This window comes from Cryptomeria japonica, chromosome 6, assembly GCF_030272615.1.
Source record: "Cryptomeria japonica chromosome 6, Sugi_1.0, whole genome shotgun sequence".
In the NCBI taxonomy this organism is placed as follows: domain Eukaryota; kingdom Viridiplantae; phylum Streptophyta; class Pinopsida; order Cupressales; family Cupressaceae; genus Cryptomeria; species Cryptomeria japonica.
The window spans coordinates 135,666,042-135,678,459 of NC_081410.1; the positions used below are offsets into that span (position 1 = coordinate 135,666,042).

Here is a 12,418-nt window from a genome sequence, read left to right on the forward strand (position 1 = left end):
GTAAGGTCTCAAAACTCTCCTAACATTAATTGACAATCATTCCCTATTTATTCCTAGCATTTCCATAATTGGCGAAACAATCCAATTTTCAAAGAAAAGGAAAGAAGAATGGGGAGAACTACTGTCCCAAACCTAAGTCCATCTTTGTATTGGCATTGAGACACCCAATTCTTATTTAAAAATCTCTGATTCTTTATCCATGAACTCAACATTATAGAACAAGATTAAATGCATCAGCAATGAATAATGCTTGAATGTAGGGCTAGGTGCACCACCACTCTGAATTTCAACTAGAGCATTATGAATGTGTTCAACCACATAGCCCACATAATCGTAATCTTTGTTAACATCTGGGTGTTGAATGTCCATGGCCATAGTCAGTAATTCAACTGACACTGTTGAATCTCCATCAAAACCCAACACTCTGCATAATCCATAGATTGTACAATGCATATAATGGTGGAAAGGTGTGATGTCAAATTGTGGTTCAATACTCTCTGGAATTATAACCGGCTTCCTATTCACCCTAGGTATGTATCTGGGCATTGCATGCTTCTTGATAACACCTTTGTATTTGTCATAATCCTCTACAACCACTCCAAATCTATATCTGTACATGCAGCACTAGTAATTTGGAAAGCTTCAACAAAGCTAGCTCTATTAATTGAAACTAGGGCAGACTGGTTCTTTCTTCTGATTACCCTAGATACTGGGCAATAGCATTTGGCCAACTCTTTGATCAAATCCACATCAACATACACATCTGACACAATTAACTTTGCCATATTTAAATCCTAAGGGTTTGACATCGGGACACTGTTAACCCTATTTTTCCATAAATAATGAAACAAAGCAGAACCAGTCATATTAAGCATGGTAGGGTTTCTACATTGGCTCCATAAATCTCTCCATGCCAAATGATTTGTATTCAAAGCAACGAAAGTCCCTAGCATCAAATCTACAAATTCTTCTTTGTATTGCTTAACCATCGTTTCCTCAGTGGCACTGGCCTTGGAACCTCTAGGTCCTCCTGCTCCACTTGTCGTGGCCTTGGGCTTGGGCTTGGGCTTGGGCTTAGAACCTCCAGTACCACTCGTCGCCTGGCTCATTTTAGCTGCAGGAGAAAAACTTAACCAATTTTCTGAAATTTTCTCACACCCAACACTCTGAATTCTCCAACGTTGTTGCAGAGCTCAATTCACTGGATTACCTCGAAGATAGAATGCATTAATGCAATTATACAAAACCTCGGCTCGATCATGCAATTTATGGTATTTACTATTTGGGCGCCGTCACTTCTCTCAAGTCTCAAGTCTCATTAATTGCCACACTTGCATGAACTAGCTATTGTGGTATTAATTCAAACTTCAAACTGAAGTACTCAAGCGAAATTTGAATTCATGCCCTTCTATTTGATTGGCGATTGGCATTCAAAACTTTTACAGAACCCAGCAAACAAGTCCACGTGTTAGCGAGTTAGCGACAATGCTACCAAATCTTCTTAATCGCAAGCTCGCAACCCCTTTTACGAATCCTCAAAGAATCTCGCGAGTGAGCGACAGCCGTTGATCTAACAAAACAACTTATTTCATCGCAATCTCGCAACTAGAAACTTAACTTGACTTAAACCCTTGCAATCCCGCGACAACAAGACACTTAACCACCATCGCATGCTTGCAACACTTTTTGACTTAAGACTTACAAACCCGCGAGCATGCAATGACCACAAAATCAAACAAAAACTTACTTGTCGCTAGATCGCAACTTAAAATGCTAAACAACTTCAAAACCTGCGAGCAAGCAACTTAACTGCATCACATGATCGCAAATTAAAATGACTTAACCGCGAACACCTTACGACTTTGCAATAACATAAAATCACACCAAGTCACAACCTTGCAATATAAAATGGTTTTGGGCGCTGTCACTTCTTTCAAGTCTCATTAACTGCCACACTTGCATGAACTAGCTAGTGTGGCATTAATTCAATTAAACTAATAGAATGCATTAATGCAACTGTACAAATGTCAAAATCTCAGCTCGATCATGCAATTTATGGTATTTGGGCGTCGTCACTTCTCTCAAGTCTCTTTAATTGTCACACTTGCATGAACTAGCTACTGTGGCATTTGATTGGCGATTGTCATTCAAAACTTTTACAGAACCCGACAAACAAGTCCACGTGTCAATCCCCATCTTTAATCGCACACTCTCAACCGACCTTATAACAATTAGAAAAGGAACCAGCAAGTTAGTGACAATGCTACCAAATCCTCTTAATCGCAAGCTTGCAACCCCTTTTACGAATCCTCAAAGAATCTCGCGAGTGAGCAACAGTCATTGATCTTCATCAAGCCCTTCAGTCGTAACCTCGCAACAACATTTGTAATATTCTTTCTTTACCTGCGAGTTGGCGACCACTGCAAATCTAACAAAATAACTTATTTCATCGCAAGCTCGCAACTCGAAACTTAACTTGACTTAAACCCTTGCGATCCCACGACAACAAGGCACTTAACCCCCATCGCATGCTCGCAACACTTTTTGACTTAAGACTTACAAACCCACGAGCATGCGATGACCACAAAATCAAACCAAAACTTACATGTCGCAAGATCACAACTTAAAATGCTAAACAACTTCAAAACCTGCGAGCAAGTGACGAAACCAACTAAGCTGCGATACCAACTACATCACATGATTGCAAATTAAAATGACTTAACCATGAACACCTTGCAACCGTGCGACAACATAAAACCACACCCAGTCGCAACCTCACAACATAAAATGGTCAAGTGCAAAACATCTTGCGAGGTAGCAACAACTAAAATCTCCCAGTACTCGCAAGCTCGCGACTTAAATTGACTTGATGATAAAGGACCTGTGAGCTAGTGATAACCATAAAATCTGAAAACTGTTTATCGATGTCTTATGTTAATTACCGTCATAAATAGGCACGAGTAGTGGCACACAGACCATTAATGACTTAGTACTTACTCGCTAACTCTCGCGACTAATGACTATAATGCATGGCATCAAACCAATTCGAGACCTCGCGACCAAAGCGATTTCATTAACAATCTCCACCTCGCTAACATAAAATGCTAACACTAAAAAAACTAGAGACCTCGCGATTTAAACCCAAACTAACAGGTCCAACACTCGCTAACTCACCACTTAAATTGTTAAACATGAAATTTATTTGCGAGTTAGAGATGAAACATTAAACATGTCTGACCAACCGTTTGACCACACTTGATGTTGACATGGACAAATAAATAGAGGACAACTCAGATTTTCAACGCACGACAACTTCGGTTTACTAGACAACTAAGACCAAAAAAAAAACACAAAACCCTAATTGCCATGAACATCATTTTAAGCATTTAATGTAGAACAGTAGAAAGGTTCTAGCAGTAACAGTTATGCAATATGAATAATTTTATGGATCTTGTGACACAAATTGTTGCATTTCATGTTCAACATAATGTGGAACCAAATACCAATTTACTAATAATTCAATTGTTTAGTAATAATTTAAATTCAGTATCCGTTCTACTTCTGATTGACAAATTCAAGGAATACAATATCAAAAATCATCAATGACAACTATAGTATTGCAATTTTGCAAATTGAAATTGTAATATGACTCAAGAACTGTAGTATAATTATAAATACCTATAAACTGACTGCTAATTCACTTCAGTGACTCAGTCCGACTGTCTGAGGCTTCTATATCCCAAATGGACTCAAGATCCGGAAACTGACTAGTACTAACAGGTTCATCTTCATTCTGAGTCGGGTATTCAAAAATGTCTTTGTCTTTATGCTGACTCTGAGTCTGCGATCCATCATATTCATTTGTCTCAGCACTAGCACTAGCAGTAGCACCACCAGCTTTTAAAGTGTTGCACACCCCTTGTCTTTCACGCATGGAATTCCAGATTGCCAGTGCCCTATCATATGGAAAATCTCTAACATTATACTGGGTTACAAACAACCTCAAGCAAGTTTCCAAATTCTTGTCTAATTTGTTTCTGATCTTTGATTTCAAAAGCCCTAATGCACTGAAAACTCTCTCATCTTCCACCGACCCCAGTATCATTGTTTGACATAAATCAGCAAGTTTCAAATATTCTGGTATTGCAATACGCAATGCTTCACTTTGATCTATCCTTTTCCAAAGCCTCGTGATTGATCCAGGTTCAAATGGATTCTCCAAGTTAACCAACTGTTGTTTCATAACCAATGGAAATTGTTTACATTGTTTTCTAAGATGATCTGAATTTAAAATTCCTTCTATTGGTTGTCCATTGCAATATGCATCTTTTGAAAATGTCAATATCAATTCTTCTATTTTTTTATGAAACATCTTTGCGTCATTTGGATTATCTCCAATTGAATGCCAAAAGTGAGGATACACACAACCCATGGCTTCAAGTATTTCTTCTCGAGGGAATCTTTCACGAATCTCAGTTGAAAGTTCATATGCAATAGACTTCAAATTATCACTAACAGATTTAACAATCCTGTCAAAATCTTCCTTTTTAACTGGTAGTGCTCTGCCTCACTTGCCCGTCTTAGATTGGTGCATTGGTATCTGAAATCCTTTTACAAAGACACATAACTCATTTTTTGTATTGAAATGTAAAAAAAATTCAACATGATTCAAATCTGTAATTATCTGTCACCTAAAAAAATTTGGGCTTCGCCCTGTTAGATCTGAATATAGACCATCCAGGCTCAAGCATGTCATTTTACATAGAGTGTTATACTCATTGATATACATACTTCTGTCTTGGGCTTTCTTAACAAGTTTGTTCATTGAATCCAGCATGGGGAGAAAACTAGCTAAAGTTAACAGAGTCTCTATATCACTTAACTTATGTAAGAGATCAGGGGCTTTGTCTACTGTGAGGCGTTGCTCATACATTAGTCCGATCAAGGATTGATATTCTGTTAGAACTCGTTTCGCTGGTCCATGCAAGGAGATCCATCTGGTCTCAACATCCCTGAGAAGCTTGTTTCCTCCTGTTACTCCCTCAGCAAAAATCTGAAATTCTGCAAAACGTTTAGGACTTCGATAGAAGTATGAGTGGAGCTCGTGGACCAGATCTTCAACTTTTGACACTGTAGGGAAATTGCTTACAATTCTATATGCTAAATTCATTCCATGAGCCATGCAGTGAATGCCAACCATGTATGGTGCAATACTAGTTTGTAATCTTGCGCAAAGACCGGTCCTTTGACCTTGCATTACTACAGCTCCAACACACACCAACTTCTTGGCAATTGTCAAGTCATCCATACCAGCAATTTCATTCAAAGCTTTCTTAACTTCCAAATATAAATTTTCTGTTGTTGAATTGCCCCTCATTTTACGAACACAAAGTAGATGAGCTCGGCGGACGTGTTCTTTTATGGTATACACATGCATACAAACCCAAGCAGTGGTATCTACCGCAGTAACTTCATCTATGGATAATGAAATGAAATTTGACTCTTTTACACTCTCTTGTAAATTTTGCTTTTCCACCTCAGCGAGACGGTTTGTCATTTCTCATCCAGCGTTTATTGACCAATGTGACATAGGATAGTGAGGAACATTCAAAACAGATAATAAATTACTAAATTCTGGGAAATCTTTCATAGGACGCCCTCTCGACATAATATGAAAAACAACACTCATTTGAACAGTCTTTGTCAGGTTTGTATCTTTCGCTGCATGTTCAAGCTCAGCCTTGATTGTATTTCCAAATCCACTATTACGAATCAGTGTTGTTTTGTGGTTATGCTTTTCATATTCCGCGGCATACTTAACATGAAGACATTCTTCCTTTGATTTCCATCTTACTACTCTTGTTTCCTTTATGTCTATGATCTGTTTTTCATAAACCTTACCAATATGCTTTTCTATGGTGTCAAGCTTTAGCTGCATCTTCTTCTCAATTTTAGTTTTCCAGCTACAAATCTTACACCTGCATTATGTTGGTTGTTCATCGTTGTTTGGGACCGGTTCAATGAATGGGTACTTTGCTACCCAATCAATCTTAAAACTCCTTGTCATCTCCCACTCTCGCCCCAGTTTTACTTTCCTTTTTCTTTTCTTCCTACCAACATCATCTTCAATACTAGCATTTGCATCCGAGTGAATTATCTCATTGTGTGTATCCCTTAGAACATCTTTTGTCGTATCAGTATTGTCATCCTCATTTGATGCATTTAACTCAATGACAATCCCACCTTGTGGTGGTGGTGAGCTACTGTGAATGGGTTCTGCAAGTGCAGAGGTTGATGGACCAGAAACTTTGCCAATTCCAAAAAAAGACTTTATGGTACTATCTTTAAGTTTTATTTTTGGGTGTTTTGATGGCCTCCCAATCCCTTAAGTTTCACCGCCCTGAGGAGTCTTACCCTTGTCTGACATCTCAATCCCTTCACCACCCTGAGGACTCTCACCCATGTCTGACTGTGACATCTTGAGTCTTGACCTCTCACTACGAATTAAAAGTTAAAACTAATACTATCAAGTATGAAGAAATGATTACTCACCTTTATGCCTTCTCAATTCTCTAAATCAGGAATCAGGAATGAATGTCTGGGCCTGTGTTGTAGGATTGTAACTCTAGCCCTCCGCCCTACAATGAACTTCGACTTTCCAACTCAATTTGCGAAATGCGAATCGAGACTCGAGACTCCGAAAGCTCCCAATTTACTAATCAGACACGAACAAATTGTAAGAAAGAGTGTAAGAAATAGTGTATTTATAGCAATTCATGATTGCATTTTTGGCGAATTGCGCGGGGCCCAAGCATCGCAATTGCCAATAAAGATTTAATTTAATTGCATTTTTTGGCGAATTGCGCGGGCATGCAATGAACATTTAATTTAAGCGGGGCGAAATGGGTCCTCGAATGCTTATAATGTTTTAATTGATATTGGCGAATTTGGCCGACGCGTGCAATGAACATTTAATTTACCATTGGCGAATTAGGTCTTGGGTACGTGGCCGTTTTACTATTGCTGGCGAATAGCGGAGGTGATCTAATACCCACGTCCGAGTGATTCCAAGCGAATATTACGGGCATGCACGTCAACGATGTGTGGTCAATGGCGAAACTAGATTACAAATATTTGCATTGTTCTTCAAAATTCCGGGCGATTTGACCACGATTGTGCCCCTCACTATTCGCGCGGAATTCGCCAATTGGCGAAGATTCGCCACTAAAAAACTCTCTGCACAAGTGTATACACTTACATTAATTCTTTAAATTTAAGAATTTTTATCTAAATCCAAAATCCATCCCACCACCTTGTTGAAAAAATATAAATGAAGGCATCATAAGATTTAAAAAAATCTTTCAAAAGTAGATAAAATCACATGTTGAAAGAGAAGTTCTCTATTTTTTGTAATTTATGGTTTCTTAAAGGCACAAATTGTTGAAATAAAGAAGTGTCCCAGAAATTCAGAGATAGAAATTGTATTGATGTAATTCATTTGAAGAATTAATACAAGTCTTGGATCTCTTTGGTGTGGAATTTTTTTCCAAAGAATATTGAATTATGATTTACATTTATTTTGTTATCTATTTCCATTTTTTATTTATTGCTATAAACTTATAAGCATAATTTCACCGTAAAGTTTCATCCTGTTCTGCTGCCATCCGCATCTGAAAAACTATATGTAACATAGGAAATAACAAAAACCAGTTTATTTTCATTTGTAAACATCATGACTTGTATAGACTTTGGATGTCTACAATCGTTCCTTAGTTTCTCCTCTGCGCTTACAATAAAAATAATTGTTTCGTCCCTGTATCAATGCAAAGTAAAAATAATTTACAACCAGAAGAGTATGGACATGGTATATTAAAAAATTAAAAACAGTTTAATAACATGATTACTCGAAACCAAGTATGTCAGACAAGAAATATAGATACTACAAATAGCAAAAACATGGGATGTTCAATTTTAAACGTAATTTTATCAAAATGCTCTCAACCTAATTTGTATTCCGGTTTTTATGAGTTGAGCACTACCTTTATAAAAGAAAGAGATGTGTTTCTTACGATATGAATGAGGGAACGAGAATCTTTAATAGGCCTGTATAGTAAGAGTTTGCATTCAAATCCTAAAAACAGTAAATACACCAATATAGTTTGAAGAAATTAAAACTTTAGAGACTCGGATAAACAAAAAGAAAGCGAGGCATACTTAATCCTCAAATCTCTTGAAATCTAGAAGCAATAATTTGACATGTCGATGAGCATCAGTCACAGAATGCTAAATTACTAAATTCTGTCACAAAGCACTGTTGGTCAATAAACCAGTATGGAATATCTAACTCCTATATTTGAAGTAATCAAATCCAATCAATATGCACAAGAGACGTCAATCCAGAGTTCCATGAACTATTGAAAGACACTCGACTCGTTTAATGTCTCTTAGCACAATGGATGAAATCTGGATGTAGATAGAATTTTGTACTGTTATAAAAATATGTTTTGAGATACAGAACTCAAACTGCATATAACAGTAGAAGGAAATGTGAAGCAAAGTGGTTGACACATCGGGTGCAGCTAGTTTCCGTCCTATGCTTTAAATCTTTGCTTTCTATTTATCTTGTAATCAGATATGTCTTCATTCTTGCAATATGACACTATCAACTGTTCTTCAAATAGCTCCTTTGAGATATTCTCCGCTTCAATTTGAGATTAACTTCTTTAAGCATGCCCACATAGGTAAGGCAAACCCTCTTGCCTGGTACATCGAGGTGAGACAAATGGCATTTTACCATTTGCAGTGCTGGGGTGATTCCTTTTGCAACTACGTGCAATTCTACGGTCATCGGGATTGCCTGCCAAAAATGAAGGTGTATATCCCTCACCCGAGAGAGATCTTCTCCAGGGGTCAAACACTAACTCAAACCGCTAAAGTAGTGTGGAAGGGCATTTGGACATTTTGCCTCACTGGCTCGGGATCAATTTAATTCTATTTCGATCAATAAATCAAATTCAAGCATAATAGATGATATTAACTAATATTTGGTACAGTTGCATGGAATGCCATCAAATGACAAAGATGAAACATGGATGTTGATCATATTCTTGGGTACTGTAGGCTCCAGAACTATGAGTGACCATGAAAACTTGAAATGGTGCCTGGTCCCTTGCAAGAAAAGTAACGTTGAAGTTCAATCACCAATAGTCCCCACAAGAACACTGACCATTTTTAAAATGATGGTACCTGTTGGTATCCCTTAAAATAATTTCACGTGCACTAATATCTGAGGTGAACTTAATTGCTGAATGGCAATCACCACACACTCGAAGATTCTTGATAACTAGAATAGTTGTTCCAGGTGGCGTGTTTAGCAGGCCAAATGCTATTGCCAACTTCTCACTATGGTGGCAAAGTATTTGTTCCTTTTGTTCCTCTTCCACATCAGCCAGAGCAAATTGTCTATGAGGAACATGCCCTGCGGCCCTCATCTGCTTAGCTAAGGTCTCCAACTTTGCGTAGATTTGTTCTGTTTGCGGGTGTGACCTGTCTCCTCCATAGAAAACATGGACATGCTTGTTGAGCTCAATCCAGCTGCGTCCTGGTGTCTTTTTAATGCCTCTGTCTTTCATCAATTTTCGCACCTTTTCAAGGTCATCCCATCTCCCAGCTTCGGCGTACATGTTTGAGAGAAGCACATAAGGTGTATCATACTGGGAATCCAACTTCAATGCCTGTGCTGCTACATGTTCTCCAAGGTCTATATTGTTATGATATCTACAAGCAGCAAGCAAACACCTCCAAATAGCAGCATCAGGTTCTATAGGCATTCTGTTAATGAAATCTTGTGCTTCTTCAAGTTGACCGGCTCGGCCAAGGAGATCCACCATACATCTGTAATGCTCCATTCTAGGGGTAATCCTATAATACCCTCTCATGTTATTGAAGTGCTTGTAGCCCTCATCCACCAGGCCTGCATGGCAACATGCAGACAAGACACAAAGTAACGTAACGTGGTTTGGCCTAACACCCGAGTCTTTCATTTCTTGAAAAAGAATTAGTGCCTCCTCAGCACAACCATGAACGGCGTAACCTGCAATCATAGCTGTCCACGACACAACATCTTGTCGGGGCATTTTGTCAAACACTTCACGAGCCTTCTTTATGCTTCCACATTTTGCATACATATCCACAAGAGCGCTCCCCACATAGACATCAGATTCAACCCCGCTTCTAATTATCTCCTCATGGATCTCTATGCCCTGTTCAAGAGTGCCCAGGTAAGCGCAAGCTGGCAGAATGCTAGCAAACGTATTCGAGTTCAGCTTCAAACCTGTCAATCTCATTACCTGGTAGAGCTTCAGAGCCTCCTCTGCCCATCCATTCTGCACATACCCAGCAATCATTACCATCCAAGAGACATCGTCTCGATGAGACATTTTGTCAAACAAATTGCGTGCGCTCTCTATACAACCAAATTTCGCATACATATCCACAAGCGCACTCTCCACAACCATGTCCAACTCAATCCCACTCTTAATTATCTTTTCATGAATCCTCTCCAGGGATGCCAAATCTGAACATGCCGGAAGAATGCTGGAAAACGTAAACTGATTGGGTTGGATTCCTTCTCCAGGCATTAGGTGAAATAGTTCCAACGCCTCCCTTGCAATCCCTTGCCTTGTATATGCAGCAATCATCGCATTCCACGAGAAGTAATCTCGTTCAGGCATCTTGTCAAACACTTTCCGTGCATCCTCTAAACTTACACACTTCACGTAAAAGCCAACAAGTCTGTTAAATAAAAACTTATCTGCTCCAAAGCCCATCTGAATGATGTGGGCATGTACTAATTTACCCTGTGGCAATGCCCTGTTATTAATGCATCCCTGCAAGAGAGAAACGTATGTAGAACAATCTAGGGCATGATCGAAATCGCATAATATGCGCAGGGCTTCGTTCAATCGACCCTCTTCGCAGAGGCTTCTTACATTCTCGGGATATATATTGCAGATATTGCTTTGTTTTTGAAAAGCAGCAGTCGTAGCCAGTCGAGGGCAATGGTGAAGGAGCAGACCACGCAAATAATAAATTTTCTCGGGTTTGGGATTCCATAATGGAAATACCATTTCTTCAAAGAATAATAGTCATGAGTAAACCAAGCAGGCAGAGAGCGGCTTAGGAGCTGTAAAAATCAAACTACGCAGATACTGCATAAATCAAAGTGTTTCCATTAAAGAATTCTTAGTTGTCAACGAATCTGTAGAACGCATAATTGAAGAGAGTCCTCGCGACAAATGAACAATATCGACACTATGAAGTATGCAATGTCAATCCTTGCTGGAGTTTGGCATGGGAATCCATATTAAACAGTCGTCTGTAATCGAAAATGCAGATGATCTCGTTATCCGTGGAGTTCAGAATTTTTAATAGGCTAGTAGGGGAAGGGGTTAGTTACGGTTCATTCCATGCTCAACTTAACTAAAATGACTTTCCTACCTATTTAGTCATTAAAAAAATTTAAATATACCAATAAAAAATTATTAGTATATCTATTTTTAGAGGAATATAGGTAAAATATATTGAAAGATATCATATTTGCTTATTATTCCACTTAAAAAATAATTATGTTATTATAATGTAATTAATAATAAATTTTATTATATTATGATATTGTAATCAATATTTATTTTTTACCAAAATTTATAGCGGATAGAGCCAGCTCCCTTTTATATAAATCAAAAAAAGTTTTTTACATATGAAGATCATCATCATCTTTCACGGACAATACAATGCCCCTATATTTGGCCACAATCTAAATACCCCGGCATATAATCAAATATTATATTATTATTATTAAGATATTAGTATTTTTTATATTTCTATTAAACTCTTCACCAAAGAAAAAAAATCTATTAAAACTAATTATTATTATTATATTATCATATATCTCTATAATATTAGATTGACATAATTATGAAGTTAACTATTAGTATGATGGAGATAGACAGAATTGATTAATAGTTAAACTTATAGTGAGTGGTAATTGAGAAAATAAAATAAATATTTTTTTTAACTTTTCATGCATTTAAGTGTCACAAACACGTCAAATTTAATGCTCGTAGTTTTTATTAACCCATATTTGTGAATCCATTATGTGAGTGTAATACGCCTTCAGTGTAATAAATACATGAAAATATGTTCACATGTAAAGGTGTAAGGTTCCCCAAATAAATATAAAATCAAACATAATGTATAGTTCGTTCATGTGATTGTAATGGCCAATTTTTCTGCTTATATTCAAATTTCAAAATCAACAACCACAAATCAATACATTCATTTTTCACATTCAAATGATATTATAAGAGGATAAAGCCAGCATCATTTTCACTATGTAGCAACACAATATGAATTCCCT

At 37.6% G+C, this 12,418-nt stretch overlaps 1 protein-coding gene across 1 annotated transcript; it reads right to left on the minus strand.

Moving 5' to 3' along the window:
- Positions 1-8,189: 8,189 nt before the first annotated feature.
- Positions 8,190-11,459, minus strand: LOC131044229 (pentatricopeptide repeat-containing protein At2g03880, mitochondrial). The gene has a single exon (XM_057977512.2). The coding sequence runs from the start codon at positions 11,127-11,129 to the stop codon at positions 9,198-9,200; it is 1,932 nt and encodes a 643-aa protein (XP_057833495.2). The 5' UTR covers positions 11,130-11,459; the 3' UTR covers positions 8,190-9,197.
- Positions 11,460-12,418: the final 959 nt, after the last annotated feature.